The 21,080-nt window shown below is 47.4% G+C and overlaps 1 protein-coding gene across 2 annotated transcripts in view; it reads right to left on the bottom strand.

Annotated features, from left to right (window-relative positions):
• Nucleotides 1–594: 594 nt before the first annotated feature.
• Nucleotides 595–21,080, bottom strand: part of GPD1L (glycerol-3-phosphate dehydrogenase 1 like) — a 61,324-nt gene continuing 40,838 nt past the window's right edge. For both annotated transcript variants that reach the window (XM_047739023.1, XM_047739032.1), the window contains exons 5-8: nt 19,679–19,791; nt 9,976–10,209; nt 9,369–9,475; nt 595–3,505 (exon numbers count right to left, since the gene is read on the bottom strand). In XM_047739023.1, the coding sequence (XP_047594979.1) occupies nt 3,409–3,505; nt 9,369–9,475; nt 9,976–10,209; nt 19,679–19,791 (551 nt within the window). In that variant the 3' untranslated portion in view covers nt 595–3,408. The remainder of the gene's footprint in view (nt 3,506–9,368; nt 9,476–9,975; nt 10,210–19,678; nt 19,792–21,080) is intronic.

Raw genomic sequence — 21,080 nt, 5'->3', positions numbered from 1 at the left:
TCTGGGTATTTGAGGTGGTGGTGGTGTGGATTTCAAACTTACTACTCCAGGGATGCCTGGGTGACTCAGTGGGTTAGACCTCTGCCTTCGGCTCAGGTCATGATCCCAGGGTCCTGGGATCCAGTACTGAGCAGGCATCCTTGCTCATCAGGTAGTCTGCTGCTCCCCCTGCTTGTGCTCTCCCTCAGTCTCTCTCTGGGAAAGGAAAGAGAAAAAGGAAGAAGGAAGGAGGGAAAGAAGGAAAGAAAAAAGAGAAAAGAAGAAAAGGAAAGGAAGGGAGAGAGGGAGGGAGAAGGAAGGAAGGAAGGAAAGATAAAAATAAACAAAAGATAAAGATAAAATTCCTCCATTGTGTGGCTGCAACTGGAAGGCCGCCATCCTGCGATTATGATTATATAAAAATACCACCAAGCCATGGGAAGAAATGCAGACAAATGGAAATAGATGTGCTTGAGGAGTGGGATTAGAGAGGAAACGTTCTTTTAAAAATTACTTTTCCATTACTGTTAATACAACACAATTCAGGCAAAAAAGAGCTGACCTAGATAAATAAAGCTCTTAACTAAGCCAGAAAAAAGGAGCCAACAGCACAGGTTTGGGGCATTAGATGTTTATTAAATCAAGATTTTAAATTATATCCACCTACAGTCTGTAAACAGATACAGTACACATGTGAGTAAAAGGCTCTTAGATTGGAAGTGGTGGAAAAACGAAAGATCCCTTCGTACACGGGCACCTCATCACTCTGTGGGCCAATGCCATGGGGCCAGGTTTTAAGAGTTAAATGAAAAACCAGAAGGAGTTTAGCTCAACTCCACCTGCTAGGATGGATTTCAGGACAGATACTTGTTCCACATTATAGTAGGCTGGATTATAGCAAGGCAACAGTGAAGTTTTTACATTCACAGATTGGCTGAACTAGTACAAATTAAGCTTTTCCTCTAGATGTCTCCCTCCCTTTTACCATAATTAGTAAGAAATAAGAATTAAAATCAAACGATGGACCACAGGTGGTTACAAAAATAGATAACTCAGTAATAAATATCTACAGTCAGCAGAGAACAAATTTGTAAAATTTGCCGTTTTCCATTAATGTGCAGAATATCAAAAGTTACGTTCAAGAGGTACAGTCGACAGACTTCAGATCAGCAGGAGAACACTCATAAAGAAAAAACAAGTAGGAAACCTAGAGCAGGAAGCTGAATGCAGATGAGAACATAATGTAAAAATCCTAATTCCTCACATCTAGTTACCCTACTTAATAGACACAATTAGCTTACAGCCCTTTAAGTATCTTAAAAAGTAACACTTTATTATCTATGTACAAATTTTTAAAAAGATTAATCATGAGACAAGCAAAAATTGATTAACTTAACAGTGGCATGGAAGATTAGTGAAACTTGTAGATTTTGTGTGCTTTCATAGACTTCAGTGTATGAGGATTTAAAATACCCTCGAATGTTCCAGATTGAGTTTTTAAAATTCCCACAAAAATCTATTCTATAGTCATTTCAGGTATAGAAGGAAAAAAAAAGTCCCAAACTGGAAAACTTAAAAAAAAAAAAAAAAAAAAAAAAAAAAAAGTCAAAATCTCACAAAGTGACTGAAAATCCATGAATATGTAAGTGACATTCATACGTTCCCTTAACACTTTCCAAGTGCTATGTAAGATAACTATAATGCTATCCTGAAATCAATCTCATTTAAGAAGATACAGTAATTCCCATTCTAACTGTATAATTAAAAGCACTTATTCGACATAATGTGCGTTTCAGCGAGGCTGACCTCCACTTGGTTGTACTTGACCGTGTCACCTTAAAGCTTCATCAAAGATTCACTGCAGGCCTGAACTGTGAAAGTTCAGAGCTAACAATGCCACAGGTGGGTAAGTCATTCATCCTCACTTCTGCAGGGAGTGAAGGGTATACCTGGGCCGTCCTCAGGTCACCGCAGCCTAGATCAGTGTTCCCTTAAAGACTCGGCAAGATTCTCAAAGATACCTTGGTAGTCTAAGGTGTTTGGAACTTGCCGGATAGTTCCACTGACAAACTAACACATTCTAAGCCTTCAAGAGGAGTGTGCAGAGGCAGCTTTTTCCAGATGCACTTGATCTTGACGGAGAACACCCCAAACCACCATGGGATCCCAGGACACTCATGTCCTATGGGACATGGTTTGAGAAATGCCAATCTGAGCAGACTTTCTAAAGTAGTGGTTCTCAAGTTGTAGTGAGCATCAGAAACACGTGGAAGGCATATTAAAGTATAGACAGATACCTCACTCCCGTTGAGAAGCCTGGGGTGGGACCTGGGAACCTGCATTTCTGAGACTCTAAGGGAAGCTGATAGAGGACCACACTGAGCAGCAGCCATCTAGACAATGGCCCACGCCAATCTCAGCAGCACAAAGCCCTGTTCGAGTCTCAGGAAAGGCTGCACATGCCATCTCCCACGACCCATCAGCTGGAGGTCGGATCGGCTTGGTGATACCTGAGGTCTAGGCACCGTGGTGGGGTGGAGGAACACTGGACTTGACTCTCAGCTCTCCCGCTACTTGCCAGGTGACCAAGTACCATGACTGCAACTCAAAAGAGGAATAACGGGAGTCCCATCTCAGTGGATCTGTGAGGCTCAGAGGAAATGTTTGCACAAAAGGACTACCCAAGAAAAAGCATCATACAAGGGTCATTAATCAGTAGAACGTGTCAGTCACAGCAGGAAAAGCCTAGATGCGTTTTCTGCCTTCTGTTACTGCTGAGCCTCTATACGAAAGCACATTCTGGCAGCGAATGATGAGAAAAGAGGCTAAAAATGCAGAAAACTGCGAAGAGGAAGATACATAAGTGGATCACCCAATTAAAAATCTCTTAATTGTTAAAAAAAAGATCAACCCACAATCAAAGTAGTTAATTATGCTGGCTTTGAGATAGAGTTTAAGTTACAGTATGTTGATCTTTGAACACACTCACTCCTCTGTTCTACCATGGAAATGCTGGTTCAGTTTTAACTTCAAGAGAATGAGAAAAAAATAAAATCCCTTCACTCAAATGCATATGGATTAGACGTAAAAAATTTAGCTGAGCTCATTCCCATCTTCTAAGCTACCATGGTGGGAAAATTCAAAAATTAATTTTTTAAAAAGGACCTTTAATTTTGGTTCATAGAAATATCCACAGCATGAGAAATGAACACAGACTCACACATTCATACATGTGTCTATTTGTTGCCTACCACATCTCAGCCAGTGAACTGCGTCTTGCAATTCAAAAATGAACTGGTAAAAATTCATCCTCACCCATGACGGGATTATGGTCAAGCAAACATCGTGTTGCCCGGTCCCAGTTTCCATCTGAATGAAAAAGACTGATCAGAAAGGCAACACGTTCCCCACGATGCTGCACCATCCACTTTAGACGTGCTCTGGGTGGCTCTGGAGACAGGACAACATCTCTTGAACGGGTTTGCCTTCATAGCAGATCTGATACACTGCCGTAAACAATGGGAACCTGGTTGGGAGGAAATGTGAACAAAGGCAAGTTGAGCCATCTGGTTTACCTCACAGAACAAATGAGCCTTCCTCTCCTCCCTAACAGATTACAGATGCGTGTGCTACTTTAGGCAACAAAGTGAACGCCGTCTATTATAGTCCTCTATCATTTGGTGGACAGAGAGCCTCTGCACGGTGGTTGTAAGATGCTGCTATGACCTAGACCATGCTCTGCCTACTTGTTTGGTGTAGACAGTCTCCAAACAAGTCCCACGGTAATCCTTGCAGGGCCACCTGCGGCCATTCACATGAAGAGCTGTAGCTCGGGCTCTTGGGCAAGTCTGGAGTGAGTCCAGGCTTCTGTCAATAATTTAAAAGACTGGAGAATAAATTTCAAATTGCAAGGAGGTATCGTTCTCCCTCCTCCAAAAGGGATCATCCAAGGATAAAGAATGAGGCGGCCCACGTTTCACCATAAATAGTTCCGGTCTGGAACATTCCTGCACAAATCAACGTGGGCACCCACAATTAGCAAAACACTGATCTCAAGCTGGAAGCTGGGTTTATTTTGCCTTTTCTTCCAGGCTGTGAACACGGATATAAATGAAAAATTTGAAATGGCTGAGGGTACAAAGGTGTGGGCCAATAATCCACCGTGAGAAAGGACAGCATTATCCCAGGGTCCAGCTGGCTCAGCAAGTATTTTAAACAGCAGGTATCACTAAGGAAATAACAAAGTTAATTTCAATCAGGCTTCTACACACACACACACACACACACACACACACACAGAGCCCAAAGTAAGCTTGACAAGATCAATAGAGTCTTAAAGGCCATTCTGAAAATTATCTAGCTGGAATCCTATAATGACAACTTAACTTACGAATGGCAAACAGCCCTGATAGGTCATATGTCTATCACTGTGGGTTTTTTAAGGTACCGAATTTTTTTTGTTTTGTTTTGTTTTTTTGTTTTTGTTTTTGTTTTGGAGTTAGGCAGGCAGTCAAATCCAGTCTGTCTGCTCTGGGCAATTTTCACAACCACTCTGTAAAATGGGGCATGACATGTTGTGTTAAGGCCTACTGTACGAAGTGACTTATACATAACCTGCAGAGTAGAACACTTGTCATGTGGCAAGTGTGCAGTTAAGTGACAGTTTATACACACAGCCACAAGATAGCTCCTGCGTCCTAGCAAGCTCTTGGAGGACAGGGCCCCAAGTGTTTTATTCACTTCTGCATCCTTGGGATCTGGCACAGTGCACAGATTGAGAGCAGGTGCTCAGCGAATACTGCTGAATGAACACTGGGAATGGGAGTTAGAGCCCACAGATTTTAGCCCCTTCATCTTTCCATGGCTTAGTTTTCCTGATCCCATTATTAGAACAATATGTGTCTCCCCAGAGCAGGGTAGCAGGTGATGAATGGCCACCCGAAGCCATTCCCAAATCCCTTCACTCTTTACCAACACTGCAAATAGCCTAACGCTCCGTTTCCCAGCCTTACTTTCTCCTAGAATTAGCCAAGGAAGCAAATTCTAGAGAGTAAGACCCAACACCTCTGCTGAGGAAAATATTTTTCTCCTTGAGAGGCACTGGAGGAAAATTCTGCTTCCCCAGACTGCACCTGCTCCATGTCACTGAGTGCAGCTGTGATGTGATGCACGGAGCTGCTGCAGCCATCTTGAGGTTTTGAGGGAAGACTGACAGGATTACTGAGATTCTAAGCTAGAGCCACTGCATCAACACCAGTAATGTCCACCTCCAGAATCCTTGTTCCATGAACAAAATAACCCTATTGTTTGAGGCTTTTTAAACTGGGCATTGCGCTTGCAGCCAGAAATGCTCCCGACTTTCAAATTATGTAGATGGGATGCTAACAAGAGATTTGGAGTACGTGTGTGGGGGGAGGGGAGGATTTTTATGGACAAGTTACTTGTTTATTTTTCACAACCACCCTATGAGATGGATAATGTCCCCATCATAGATGAGGACGGAGGCACAGTTTCTAACTCTGGAGCCAAGATTCAACCACTAGGCTATACTGCCCATCTAAATGTTATTTTATATAACATAAAATGCCGTAAGGCCAGTTAGATCAGTTTGGGGAACTCTCTAAATGAGGTTAGAGGTGAAAGGAGGGCGAAAGACATTATTTCATTGAAAAATATTGGCATGAGCCAGTCAGTTAGCCATCCCACTAATGGATACTGAGGACTTCAGATGTGTCAGTCTTCAACCAGGTGTAGGATGTGGAGTATTATCAGTAAGGTCCTAGCCCTCAGGAAGGTTACAACATGGTTCTGGGCTGAGTGGTGCGCCCAAATCCCAAATCATCCAATGAAGTCCTAACCCCCAGGACTTGTATTTGGACCTAGGGCCCTTAAAAAGGTAATTACATTAAAAGGGGTTCATAAAGTGTGGGCCCCAAACCAATATGGCTGTCGTCCTTATGAGGCAAGGAGATTAGGACTCACATGGGACAGAGGGAAGACCACACGAAGACCCAGGGGAAAGATGGCCATTAACAAGCCAAGAAGAGAGTCTCATGAGAAGGCACGTGCTGACCCCTTGATCTTAGCCTCCCAGATTCTAGAACCGTGAGAAGGAAATTTCTGCCGTGTAAGCCTCTTGGTCTGTGGTATTTTGTGGTGGCCGCCCCAGCAAACGAATGCAAACACCTGATACTCACACATGCCCCTAAAGACGCATGCACAAGGAAATGTAATAAAGCAAATTTTCGAACAGCAGAGAAACCCAGACGACGTGCCTATCTATCAGGAGGAGACTGTTTAAATAAACTGTGGTTCTCCCACACTGTGGAATGCTCTGCAGCCATTACGTGAGAGATCTGCTGGTGCCGATGTGGCACATTCTTCAAACCCTATCCTCCAACAAAGGAAAGCAGAGCGGAACGCAGGGCACAGCACCCATCCCCTAAACGGAAGGATATGCTAAAAACTCAGAAAGCTGCCTGCACTGAAGGTGGGGCTCCAGAGTTAACTTTTCACTAGGTGCCTTTTACGAAGATTCAAATTTCTTTTTTTTCAACCAGGAGCATGTGCCCCTCTCCCCCCACGCCTGCTCAAATCTAACAGACTGAAAGTAAAATTGCACATTTACGTAAGAAGCCCACAGCCCCTGAGCCGCAGGATGGTCTATATCTGGGGTTAGCAAGCCACAGCTTGAGAAGCCGACCTGGCCTGTGGCCTGTTCTGCGCTGCCTGCATGCTAAGGACAATTCTTGTATGTTTCAAGGGCCATATAAGGGAGAAAAAAAAAAAAAAAGAATATACACCAGAGAGCTGTATGTGGGCTGCAAAGACTAAATGTTTATTATGCGGTTCTTTACAGAAGTTTGCCGACCACTCCTGTAAACAGGATGTTCAAAGCTGGGAGAGTTATCTGCGTCTGGAGGAGGTGGATGAAGGCGGGTCTGAGGACAGACCTGGGTCACCTCAAGGGTGGTCAGGGCTGACACACCTATCAAGGTGGGCCGTCTAGGCAGGCCAAACAGCAGGAGGGCAGACATGCACAGAAGCCTCTGAGAAGAGGGTATTGGGGCAAAGGGAGGTCTGCTTCAGCTGAAGGAGGGGTTGTAGGGCGTCCCAGGACAGTGTCAGAAAGTTCCAGGGGCACAGAACTGAGAGGCGCTATCCCACATGCCAACCTAAGGACCATTCCGGATGAGCAGGAGTGAGTCAAAAGAGTCGAGGTAGAAGGCAATCATCAGGTGTGCTGGTTTGATTTGGTGGGTAAAGAAAAAACTAGGGCACAGATAAAAATATGACCACATGGCTAGGAAGCCCCCAGGTGGCTGGAAACACTGCCCTCCAGTTTACTGCGCTTTCCGTGGCCATGGGGGCGGAGTGGGAAGAGAGGAGACGGAGTATTGGGGTGACAAAGGGAAAAAGAGCAAGGGAGAATAGCAGAACTTGGGCTCTGCCTCAGCAGCTCTAGGAGGTGCGTGCAGGGGGAGAGCCCCCCCAGAACTCTGCGCCCCAGCCTGTGGGAAGCGAGGTGTTCCCTCCAACCCGGCAGTGACCTCATTAAGCACAGGCACAGCCTATTCCATTTCTAATCAGCAGAAAGAAAATGGGACGTGACGGAGGAGGGGCATCTGCTCAGAGCCAAGGTTCACCTGCTTGATTACACCTGCTTTTCTAAAACAGGCACAGGTACTGATTCCAGAACACCAGTTCCAATGCATAGCCTCCCCAAGTTCCACGATGGAGACAGACTCGTCCATTCATAGAATCCTATCAAATACGCCCCACGGTAGCAGACAGATGGCACTTGAAAACCGTGATTCGGACATCAGCAGTATCCACAAACACCCAAATGTTTTCTTAAGACTTTAGAAAACTGATAAATACTTAACGTTCAGTAAAGTGGCCCCACCACAGACAAGCACTCCACTGTTTGCCCTTTTAAGTATGGAAGGAACACCAGGCCCATCAGAGATGTTTTCCTTTTAGCCAGGATTTACAGGTAATTCTCCTCCTCTGGAGGCCTGTTTATGCCTTCCATCTCTGCCTGGCTGGTTTTGAAAGCCATTTCAGAAAAATAAAGTGCAAATTAAAGAAGGAAGACGAATGTCCTTGTCCTGTCCTCCCTCCTTTTCAACCTTCTATAGGGAACTCTACAGCTCACCAGTGTGTACTGGTGCAGAGAGGAGGAGAGCTGGGTGTAGGGGAGGTAAAGGTGGGTGGTCGGGACCAGCAGACATCTGGACTGAGCCGAAGAGGAGGAAGGAGACACACCAGAGAACCAGCAACCACGTCTCTAACCATCACTTGCTCAGGGGGAAGTGCGTGTTCTGGACTGGCCACACCTGGCAGCGTCCGCGCAGCTGCCCGGCCCCCTCCTCTCCCAGGCAAGCAAACCTCTCCCTCCCTCCTGAAAAGAGGAGGATATGCAGAATATGCTGCATAGGCAGTTACTAGGTGGTGTCGCCGGCCTCGTGGTTATGGAAGAAGGCTCAGCAAAAGTAAGCAAGATAAAGGGCCACAGGGCAGCTGCAGAGAGGCTGGGGGCTTGGCGGGGCGACAGGGTTTACTCCCTTAATCAGGCAGCTGATCAGGCTGTCCCAGGCCCAGCTTTAGCAAATGACCATCCCAGAAGGGCAGTGGAGGCTAGAGGCACCTGTTCATCCATGGGACACAGACACTGCCAAGTTCCTGGGCAAACCTGAATGCAGGTCACTTCTAGTGGGAGCATTCTGGGATACCTTGTACGTTTCTTCTTTTCTGAACTGTCTGACCTTTTATTAACAAGACTGTATCTTTTTATAACAAACAACAAGGTAATCTTCTGTTCTGAGTTCAAGACTTATGACATGCAGTTTTTACCGAACACCCTGCAGGATAAACCAGAACCTCAACCTTCGTGTTTTGTAACCTGCTTTACAAGACTAAGTTCTTCTTGGGGAACCTGGGCGGCTCAGTCAGTTAAGTGTCCAACTCTTGGTTTCAGCTCAGGTCCTGATCTCAGGGTGGTGGGATTGAGCCGGGTGTCAGGCTCTGCACTGGGTGTGGAGCCCGCTTAAGATTCTCTCTCTCCCCCTTCCCTGCCCCCCCCCAACCATCCTCCTACCCACTGCGTGCTCTCATAAGTGTGTGTGCTTTCTCTCTCTCAAAAAAAAAAAAAAGGGGAATTGAGTTCCTCTCCCCGAAGCTGAGGCTGGTTCTGTGTCAACACTCATTTTCAGGGCAGGAAGATGTTTCCTGCCACAGATGTTCACATCACACGAAGGCGGAACTATCTGAGCAGAGTTCTGCGCACAGCTGTGCCCATGTGCACTGACTGGGACGGCGGTCATGAGGGAAGCAGGGGGTGGCCACCCTCTGGTCGCAGGGACAGAGGGGGCGGGGGGGAGACTTACTTGTCGACCAGCCCCTTCTGTTTCAGGATCCGGTATACTTCAGCTGACGTCTGCGGTCCTTGGAGCTTCTGTCCGTTCAGCATCTCCTTCTCCAATTCTTCGATGGTCTTAAAATCAAGCAGAAAACGCTACTGTAAAGACTAGAGAGTCAGGTGACTGGGTGGTGCAGTCAGTTCTGTGTCTGGCTCTTGGTTCCCGCTCAGGTCATGATCTTTGGGTCATGAGATGGAGCCCCCATGTTGGGCTCCGTGCCGAGGGCAGAGTATGCTTGCCATTCTCCCCCCCCGCCCCACCATGCACACATGTGCACGTGCTCTGTCTCGCAAATAAAGAAGTCTTCAGGAAAAAAAAGACCAGAGAATCACTTATTTCAAGAGGTGCACTGCAGAGGGGAGCTGGCATCCCCCCCTCTGCACAAGCCATGGAGAGACATGCAAGCTGAAGGACTCAGGCAAAGGTACTTTAAAGCAAAAGCAGACAAGTGGCAGTGGGATACGCCCAGCCAACGACAAACGCCTGCCTCCGCCTCCAGGGGACCGTGGCTCGCCCCAGCCTAGAGGTCTCAGGGAGGATGCACGCGCCCAGGGGAGGACAGGCCAGGGGCTACCTTCCCGGTTTTGGCAAACGCCTCAGCCACCCTGCGGTTCCGGCCTCCGTAGCAGGTGGTGATGAGGTCAGCCACGCCACAGCTCTCCAGGAAGGTGGCCGTGGACACCTGGCCCTTGCAGAAGATCCTGGCGAAGGCGATCATTTCCATGAGCCCCAGGCGGATGACGGCAGCTTTGGTGTTGTCCCCGCTGTGGAGGCCGTCACAGAACCCGGCTCCCACCGCTACAATGTTCTGTGAAGGAGACAGGGAAGCCCCAGGACACCTATCACATGCCTGCCACAGACCTAGGCTGCCAGAAGGTGGGGGGAGAGCAGGGAGGACACACAGGGCCACCTGGCCCACCCTCAGAACGCTCCACCGGTTCCCACGCAGCCCCAGCTCCTACCCTTGCACCCTGATGGCCAGAGGCGCAAGAAGGCACCAGGTTTCAACGCTCCTGTTTATAGGACCAAGGGCCCAGGTCTGGGGTTAGCAGGAAGCAGGAGCTGGGGAGCATCAGCCAGAGGATTAGAATGGCTGGCTGAAGGCTCTGCTTAGATACTGTTTGGACAAACTGCCCCCCCCCCCTTTTTCCCCTTAAACCGAATGCCTGATTGAATTTATACCATTCACATGGAAAGGTATGCAGGTCCTAAGTGTACGGCTTGGTGATCGTCTCACAATGGAACACACCCTTGGAACCAGCACCCTGATTGAGAAACAGAAAATAACCAGTGCCCCAGAAGCCGCCTCTCACCCCCTCCCAGTCACCACCCTCACCAAGGTAATCACAACCCAGATTTGCTTCACCTGTCTTTCCATTCTGTATGAACAGGCTCGTATGCAATCCTATGTCCATCTTTTTCTCAATTCAACATCGTGTTTGTGAGGCTGAGCTGTATTTCTACCTAGAGCACCTTTATTTTCATTGCTGCATTAGTTTTTAAATTTTATTTTACTGAAACAATCAACATATAGCGTGGTATTGGTTTCAGAGGTGGAGTTCAGGGACCCATGAGTTGCGTAGCACACCCAGCACTCAGGCCATCTGCTGTGTGAATACAGCACCATTTTTTCCAGTTGTTCTCCTGCTGATTGGCAAGGGGATAGTTCCTAGTCTGAGGCTACCGCAAATGCTGCTTGCTGGGGCCAGGCCGGTGCGTGGCTCTGCGTGACCACACGCAGTCATTTCTGTTGGGCGTGTGCCTGGGAGTGGAGCTGCTGGGTCAGTTGTCTGCAAATGTGCTGCTCAAGCTTCAGCCTTTTGTTTCACTGATTATCCCTATATAAGCATTCCCGGTCCCTGAGCTCTCACTCTCACGTGGCCCTCTGCCACGCACAAGGCAGATAAGACCAAAACCTGCCTCTTCAGAAGCTGACAATCTGGTTTGGGGATCAGCACATTAAGGGTGAACTGCCTGTTTCTGTGAATGCCCTAGAGGCCAGGTCCCCCATGCTTGTTTGCACACCATTGTGGCTGCCTGGGTGCCTTTTTTTTTTTTTTTTTAAGATTTTTATTTATTTATTTGACACAGAGAGAGAGATCACAAGTATGCAGAGAGGCAGGCGGCGGGGTTTGGGGGGGCAGGCTCCCCACTGAGCAGAGAGCCCGATGTGGGGCTCGATCCCAAGACCCTGGGATCACGACCTGAGGCAAAGGCAGAGGCTTTAACCCACTGAGCCACCCAGGCGCCCCTGCCTGGGTGCTCCTAACAGCAGATGTCAGTACTTGCTACAGACACAGACCGTATGGGCCACAGAGCCCACAGCGTTTCCTATGCAGCCCTTGCAGAGAAAGTTGGCCAACCTCTGGCCTAACAGGAAAATAAAACGGATGCACATACCTCTAACCTGGGCGGAAAGTGGTAACCCCCAAGAGACGCTAAAAATCTGATTGTCATTTCAACCTATGTGTACCAAGCATGCCCTGTGGGCTGTGGGAAGCTCTACGCAGGGCCCAGAGAGCAGTGCCGGGGGACGTGGGGGCTGAGGGTGCCCCCAGGGAGGAGCTGCCAAGACAGAATGGGACACAGAGCTTGTCCCTGATGAGCTGATGAAGATAGTTGGCATATAATGAACAACGAAGTGCATCCAGAACGAGAGCGTATGGAGTGGTGGGAGGAGCCACAAGCTTCATTTCAAAGCAGGGAAGGCTGCACCGAGGTGGGAGCCTCTCAACTGGGCCTCACAGCCTGGGTAAAACAAACAACCATATATGACAAGTCGTATCTGCACGTGCTCACTCAGTAAGGACTTTGGTCAAGTCCCCCGGTTCCTAGCCCTGTCCACGTTACTAGCCCCTGCACTGAGCACACACACTCGATGTAAGGGAAAATACAAGTATTTTCCCTTGTCTAACAACACTAGCATTTTTCCATGCTACCTGATGACTACTTAGGAATTTGTGCCTGGAGGGATCTTAAAATATGAAGCTAACTGGTAATGAACAGGAAATGAAATAAGCACATCTTTTCCTCCCCATCCCCCGCCAAAAGTGTTTTTTATTAATGAAAGAGTATCTCTCAAAACATCAGGCCTATAAAATTTGAGGGAGGAGGTTAAAAGCAGAACAAACCGGGGAGGAAAAATGTCTTCTCTGGTTGATATGCCATTTCTAATAAAATACATCAAACCCAGTATTGATGTGGCCAGGCTTACCCCGAGAAACAGAGCGGCCATCTGAGCACAGCTATCGCTCACCAGGAGACCAAAGACACAAAGCCACTGCAGATGAAAAAGAAAAAAAAAAAAAACAACAACCCCAAACCACTGAGCCCTGCTGAAGCTTTTGTCTACTTCCAATGTACCAATAAAACAGCACCCTTTCTTCCAAGTTTCGAGGGCAGAATGAAGAGGGCTAGAACAGGGGAGAGGGGTGGAGGTGCCCACAATCTATCTTGTTCTCTTCCTCGGGAATAATCCCAGGGCTTACTCTGGATGCTGGCTAGTCTTCTGGTGGCTACTGACATGGAAAGGGAAGAAAAAATTCTTTAAAAAATGATCAGAAAGCTGGCATGAGCACATGCAGATTTTAGATGAATTCCTTCTCCTTCTGTGCTCTAGAGGGTCTCCCAGTAAGGTTATGAGCTGTTCTAACAGACCAACAAAGCAGCTTTCAGGTGGATCACTCTTTCCCCCCTACAAAGGCTGGACTCCAGGGAGACCCCACTTCCCACAGCTGCGGGTAGAGCTGATGAGGAACTGGGTCTTTTGCATTCGGAGCCCGAGATAGCCCATCTGGCCTATGTTTTCCTATGGTACTAACTTCTGTCTGTACTCGCAAAAGCCTCCCAACTCCTTCCTGCCCACATAAGCAATGGACACTGTGGGTTTCATCAGCCACCGATAGCATCCGTCTTTCCCTCCCCAAGTACTTGCTGTGCGTGCTCAGTGACACAGGAAGCAGGCAGCTCCTGGGTTGGCACACTCTTAGGCTCCGGCAGCCTCCCATGAAGACAGGGAAGGGGAGAGGCGGCAGGAAAGGAGCCAAGATGTGGAGGGGTGAAACGACCCCCTAACCTTCCAGGCAGAGCACAATGCAAAGATGAGGGGAGATGACAGGAACACCCAAGGGCTGGCTCCAAACAGACCCAGACACCCCTCCTGGCGGAAAAGCCAGACTAAGGAAACCAGGGGAGACACTAGAAGCACAAGCTTGGAAACCCAGATGGCCTCCGGCCTCTGGTTCTCACTTCATCTCACTGCTGTGTGACCTTGGGAGAATGACTCCACCTCTCTGAGCATTCTGTGCCTTGGGGATAAAATTCAGGGCTTGCATAGACTCTTTCAAGGCCCTTTAGGTGGTGACATTCCTCCAGGAAAGCTGGTGCAGCTGTGGCCTGCTCACAGCTGGTAAGTGGGACGATCCCGAGGCAACAAAGAGAGTACCTAGGCACGGGGGTACTTAGCACAGAGGCCATGAGGCCAATTGTTGGATGAGCCTGCTGAATGGCTAAACTGAAGTTACCATGGCAACATGCCAAGGCCTAGGATCCAAAGGGTGAGACTGTTGAAATGGCTCTCTGCTGTCTCCTGGACCGTCCCATGCCCCCTTCACCACAACATAACCCATTCTGGAGGTTACTTGACCAACCAACCTCAGTGCATCTCTACGGACTGAAATGAGAGATACGACTACTTCCTTCCAACAAGGGGCTCCTAGACACAGAGGAGGAGAGAGGGATTATTTACAAATGCCTATGGAGCACCCACCATGCACATGGTCTCCTCTAGGTTCTCCTGACAGCCATGGCTCGAGTGTCCCTTGCCTCCTGGCCCGCTCACAAAGGTTCCGTGGCTTACTGAGAACACCTCGCTGGTGAGTGACGCTGTCCCAGGACCTGGCTCCCTGGGCCCACTCTGTTCCCCGGGCCTTGCCCCTTCCATGGTATGGCAACCTTGGCCCAGCCACTCCCACACCCCACAGGGTCAGAGACCTTCCTGAACCCTCTGCAATCAGATGTCAAAGGGGAGTGCCTCTCTGGCCTGCCTGTGGGTTTGGGAGGTAAAAAGGGTAGGGTTAGGAGAAGAACCGATTGTGGGGGAGGGGGATAATAAAAATGACAGTTGACTTTCTTGAACTGCTCTAAGTGCTTCCGGTATTATTAACTGGTTTAATCTTCACAACATTCTTATTAAGGCAGGCACAGTGATTCTGCTCAGGGAGAGGTGAGGAAACTCCCACACACAGGGTTAAGTAGAGGGGCCACCTCAGATTTGAGATAAGAACTTTCTAACAGGAAGAGCTGACCTCACCCAACCAAAAGGACCTGGAGGTGAAGGAGTGAGCTCTCAGTCACTGGAAGCATCCAAGCAGGAGCTGTGTGGACAAGCCCTGAGCTGCAGACCAATGCTTTTGACCTTTCATGTTACTGCTCTCAGAGCAAAGACAGATGAGGGTGCCCAAGGCCTGGGACCGCAGCAGCTCTCTTGGCCCTTCTGTGATCCCCTCACCACAGGGCACACAGATGAGGACCACCTCAGTTTCTCCTAGATGGCTGACCTCCCCACAGTGGGGGCGGGGGTGTTAGAGAGGAGCAGGAGGCCACTGCAGGGTAAATGCCTCCCTTCCAAGGGGACCCTGGACACTGATCCAGTTTAATCGCCTTATGATGGATCTTGAAACCCTCTCTCTCTCCCTCTACCACTTAGCACTGTCAAAAGAAAAATAAACACACTGAGCCCGTCAGATCGTGTTTGAATAGCATCGAGCAGATGTCCTCTGAGATCGCTCAGCTGTGAAAGTTATCATTATCCACTGTGCATTTAAATCTGCTTTAAACTATTCTGGAGCTAAAAATACCATGATTTTTCAGAAGACAGACGTGCTTAAGCCCTTCCCCATTTCCTGGGTTATGGCAATACTCAGAGGCAATCATTCGCCCTCAAGTGCCGTCTTTGCAATTCTGAACCAGGGTGGGTTGGATGGGACGCCACTCCTTCCACTCCTAGCCTCCCTCGGAAAGAACGCAGAAGTCAAGAAGCCTCCCGGCGCAGGCCTGCGAGTTAGGCAAACACTCTCACCACGTGGGAGGCAGGGCTCCAGTGAAACCCAGGCAGTAATCACTACTGCCTATACCGGCAGCACACCATCTGATTCTACCCAAGGCCAGCTCCCAGGGCTGTGGGCCTAAGGGAGAATTCTGACTGCAGAGTGTAGGCTGACCCCGGGCCAGGCACTGTGTCAGAGCTTACAGGTCAGGCTGAGGTTCAAGCCCACACTGAGCCCACCAGGCTGGGGGCCCTACAGTGATGTCCAGCAGAAGCTTCTGCAAGGATGTAAATGTTTTGTCTGCTCATCCAACAGAGCCGGTAGCCACGGAGACTCCCCAAAGACTCATGTGGCGACCGAGTCTTTGAAATGGGGGGGGGGGGGGGGACAGTGGCTCCAAAACGGAACTCTTGTTTTTTTTTTTTAAGTTTTAATTAATTTGGATGTAAATGTAATTGGCCACATATGGCTAGCGGGATCCAGCAGTGTGGCCCTGGCTAGACACTAGGCCTGAGGCTGTGCTTCACCGTGGGATTTATCTCAGCCAAAGCACTGGGAGAAACTTAGATGCCCAGATATCAGGGGTGCTTGACCTCACTACTGAACATCCCTGTAGGGAACGTCATGTGGCTGTGACGCAGGTTATGGGGTTATCCCCCAATCTACTCTCCTCCTCCTGAGTCAGACAGTCCCTGACTTTCACGCAAGTGTATGGCTAACCAAGGGAGAAAAAAACCAAAAAACAAAAAACCATTTCCCAACATCTCTTGCAGCTAAGGTACCGTTACAGGATTAAGTACTGCCCACTGAGATGAAGCCAAATCATTACATTGTGACTCCCCAGAACCTGCCTTAAAGGACAGCTATCACGTGCCCTTTTTATCCTTTCTTTTTTCCCACCCTACTGACTGGAAGGCAGACGTGATGACTACAACTCTTGTCGCCATTTTGGAACATGAGGACAAGCACCTACCCTTGTGAGCAGGAAGGACTGGGTCCCTGAGATTCTGTGGAATGGAGCTATCACATGGATTCAGGACTTTTATGTAAGAAAGAAATTAAGTTCTACTGTGTTCAGCCACTATTATTTTGGGTCACTGTTAATGAAACCTAATCCCGATAAAGCATCTGTTAAAAATGGTAACACAAGTTGAGCTGTACAGTTATGATTTTTGCGCTTTGCTATAAGGACTGCCACTTAAAATTTACATTAAAACAAACAAAAATACACCCTCAGTGAAAGAAGCCACATGCAGAAAAGTAGATACTGGACAGCTCCATTATGAAAGTTCTAGAAAATGCCAACTTCAGTGTACAAAGGCAGATCAGTGGCTGCCTGGCTGGGGTAGGAACTGAAAAGGGACATATGGAATCCCTTAAGGATGATGGAATTGTTCTGTATTATGGAGGTGATTTTCAGGGTATATGCACATAGCTGTTAAATCCCACTGTATTAGGGGGCACCTGGGTGGCTCAGTTGGCTGGGCATCTGCCTTCAGCTCAGGTCATGATCCCAGGGTCCTGGGATTAAGTCTAGCATGTGCCTCCTTGCTCAGTGGGGAGCCTGCTTCTCCCTCTGCCTGCCACTTCCCTGCTTGTATTCACTCTCTCTCTGACAAATAGATAAATGAAATTTTTGGAACAAAACAAAACAAGAAACCCCACTCTATTAGGCACTTTAAATGGATGCAGTTTAATGTATGTGACTTAGGATTAAATAAAGTTGATATTTAAAAAAGGTATTCCCTTACTGGAGATTAACGCAGGTCAGAGGTAAAGGAGATTCTGAAGACCATAAAACGCACTACTGCAAAATGATTTTGCATAAAGTTTTTACATTTTCTTTTTGGTTTTATCCTTGTAGTGAGCGGTTTGCTTTTTTTTTGTAACTCAAATGCCCTCATGGTTTTGAGCACCAAAAGGAGAGTGTACATTTCTTTGATTCCTAGAATGGAGATTACCAAAGACTGTTAATTTAATGCGAAAGAGTAAAACGTGTCAAACTATTTGAATAGTTAAGATCCAGCTTTTTGTTTTTAAAAGGGGCGGTATACATACCTATACTCACTAAAAAGACTGCAAGGGTATAGGAAAAAAAAAACAAACAGTGGTGATCTTATGATGTAGGGAGTCTTGGTGACTTTCACATTCTTTGCATCCTTCTGTTGTGTGAAACACAATGAATGTCCACTACTTTTATAATCAGAAAAAAACAACAAACTATTAGTTATGTAATAAAAGAGATGATGTCCCATTCGTCCTTGGTTGGCAGCCTCTGACAAGCGAGGACTTCATTTTATTCAACTGGACACAAACCAAAATAGTTGGGCTGTACATAGGAACCAAAGAACACCAAACTGAGATTCTTGGAACCCACCTTCACACTCCAACTGTGCCAGTATTTGCTACATTCAGTGATTTAATCTCTCTGGATCTCTGTCTCCCTGTCTGACGGAATGGTTAGACTCAGTTACTGCCAAAAATGCTTGTTTCTCAGTTTTCAAAAATCCCAGCTCTGATGCAAGCTGACAGGCATGATGGTAACTGATCCTGTTTCAAAGGATAGCCAGAGGAAGGATGATAAATGGTCCTCAACCCCCATCTGTCTCTGCCCCCACCACGCCCCCCACGAACCAGGCTCTGCTCTGGTAGCAGGATCCACTTAAAGGTTTCCCGCCAACAAAAATGAAAAGCCAATCTACGTTCAGACACAAAACCAGCATGAGGTCCCATTAGCTGAAGCTTTTCCAGAACTCTCCATCTAGAATCTCTCTTGTCCCCCAAGCCCCCTTTGTTCTGGGCAGGATCTCACAAGCTTCCCTATCTACCACCAGAAATATCCAGTCACTTAACCATTGTTTTGGACCAACACAGGCTGGTGCTGAGCAATTAGGCATTCATGATGCCCCTGCTGTCAGGTGGTTATTAGTTTAATGAAGGGCTATTAAAAACACATAAAAGTCTCAACCTAAAAAAAAAAGAAAGAAAGAAAGGAAAAACCACACAAAGCAGCCAAAGCCAGTGTCTTAACCGTGTATGCGGCCTGCCCAGAACATGAAAAATGCCCCAAACTTTCAGAAACAGGGCCGTGTGCTGCCCCCAGGGAGCCTGAGCCTTTCACTGACTTTCCTTCATAAAATCCTCATTGTATAGGCACATGTGACCACACAAACATGAGACATGAATTCCACAAAGTGGTTTTAAACTCTGACGAGAAAAAAAGGACGTATGTACAATCAAAAGAAAGAGCGGGAAGGCATTCGTTGGATTCTCGTCTTTTCAGCATACCTTCTATCTCTGCAATTTTTATCTGACAAACCCTAAACCCAAGCCAGATTGCCTGACTTCCTTCCTGAGGTGCTCAAATTTCTGAAAAGCAGCTTTCCTACAAAAGACAAGACTCAAAAGTGCCTCAAAGGGGGGTATTCATTCACACTGAGGCTTTTTTTTTGGGGGGTGGATAAGGCAGCTGATTCCACTGGAAGAAGGATCAGAAAGTGCAACCCAGCTCCCACTGGCTGTTTTCCAGCGTCAGCCAGAGAGGGCTCCACCACCAAGACTTCCATAGGCCGCCTGGAACAGGTCAGGAGCCCACGTGGAAACGCTTCCCCCTAACCTCCCAAGCCGCTGGCCTAAAGAAGCTGCTTCTTTCATTGGCCCATTTCCCTTTGCGGACAAAGATAAAACTATCCTTAGTGCAGCCTTTGTCAGCAGACTACTTTCCCTTAAAAAGAATCAATCAAGCCATCGAACTGAAGGAGTAGTGTAATTCAGAGAGAGGTAAGTCCCTTCCCCACTTAAGACAGTGTGTAAGAGAAATATATGAATTCACAGGGGGAAAAAACACCCAACAATGCTTCGCTCCCCTGTAAAACTCTACAATCAAGGTACTCTCCATGTTTTTTAAATATTAATTTTAAAAAATATTAATTATTAATTAAATATTAATTTTTAAATATTAATTTTCCAAAAGACAAAACACCACACTCCACACCACACCACCACCCCCCCAATTTACAAATGAAAGCCAAGCGGAGTGGAAGAGGAAGTCCAACCACCCAGGACAGGAAGGGGTAAAACAGGAACTGATAAACAAGGCTCTCAATTCACTATTCTTCCCTCAAGTAGGAGCACAGAACACAGAGCCCACTTTTCAGGATTAGATTTGATAATGCAGACAGAGGCCGATTAGCTCCTCTCCTTGAGCAGAAATAACAAGGCCGACTTTACCTTAAGAGCACCACAGAGTTCAACAGTGTCTGCGTCGTCTACCACAGTAATTCGAAAATTTGGAGTCTGCAGAAGTTCTTTGAAGAGAAGGCCATTCTCCATTATTTTGCTGCCTGTTGACAGGTTAGGAAAAAAGGGAGTTAGGAAGAATGCCTACTCTTACAGTTTCGAGTGTTTTTCTTATTACCATAAGTGATGTATATTCATCACAGAAAATGCAGAAAATTCAGGAGTAGAAATAGAAAACAAAAATATTCCGTAATTCCACCACAGATGATCATTAGCAATTTGGCACGCATCTTTAACCTACTCAAATATGAATATACATAGTTCTTCTCAGAACTGGGAATTAACATTTCATAATCTGCTTTTCCCCATTTTGCGGCACAAGTAATTTTCAGTGACATATTTGCTACATCATTTTAAATATCCGCTTTGTGTTTCACTGTGTATGTGTGTTCTATTCTACCTATCTTTTCTATGTTTAATACCTAAAACTGTTGCAACTTTCTGCTACCATTAACACTTACGAAGGCAACGTCCATGGTTTACATTTGTAATAGATTCCCGTTCAAAACCACCCCTTGTCCTTTCCCCTGGGAAAGAGTGCATTCCCTTCCACTCATGTTAGGCTCGACCCCATGAAGTGCTTGGACTCAAAGCAAATGGGGCATATTTCCCTACCCCTTAATCTTGGACTCGGTCATGTGCTTTGGTCAACAGACAGGAGCAGACATCACGCAGGGGATTCTCCCAGCCCACTCATGCAGAAGTGGGGCTGTTGTCCTTCTACCTCTGCCTTCAATGTGACCTGAACATTCCCCGGCTCCCCCTTTGGGCCTGGCAGGAAGATGAGACATACATGGGTGGAGCCACCCAGCCCAGCAGCCCTGGCGGAGAGCATCCTGTCCCCAGGGGACCCACAGGTGTTAGCTGTGCTTACTTCGTGTGCCAATGCGCTTCTGTGATCCATACTTAGCATCACTATGGCAATAGAGAACTGATACAAACATCAACAGCTAAGTTCACGGACCAAAGGGGTAGAAGGAAGGAAATGCATTCAAAGAGTACTGGTTTTGGCTACTGCCACCTCCTGTCCCCTGGGACGGCACCTGGAATGGGATGGAGGCTCTGGAGTTTTTCCTTTGTCTCGTTTTGTTTTGTTTAGGGATTTGGGATTAAAACTAAAACAAACACAAATAAAACTTTACACATAAAGCCTGGTGTGAAACGCTCTGATCGGTGAGGGTGCAAGGGTGGGGCTCGGCTCTAGAAACCAGAGGATTAACTTTCCCAGCCACATCCAGGCCCCCAAGTCAAGTGGCCACACAGAGATGGCAGAAGGTTCACTGACGACTACGGTACTGGGGCTCTGCCTGCCTCCAGGTTCCCAAGCTTGTTC

This window comes from Lutra lutra, chromosome 1, assembly GCF_902655055.1.
Source record: "Lutra lutra chromosome 1, mLutLut1.2, whole genome shotgun sequence".
NCBI classification, from domain to species: domain Eukaryota; kingdom Metazoa; phylum Chordata; class Mammalia; order Carnivora; family Mustelidae; genus Lutra; species Lutra lutra.
The sequence above is the reverse complement of the archived record's forward strand: the minus strand, read 5'-3'. Positions and strand labels throughout refer to the sequence as shown.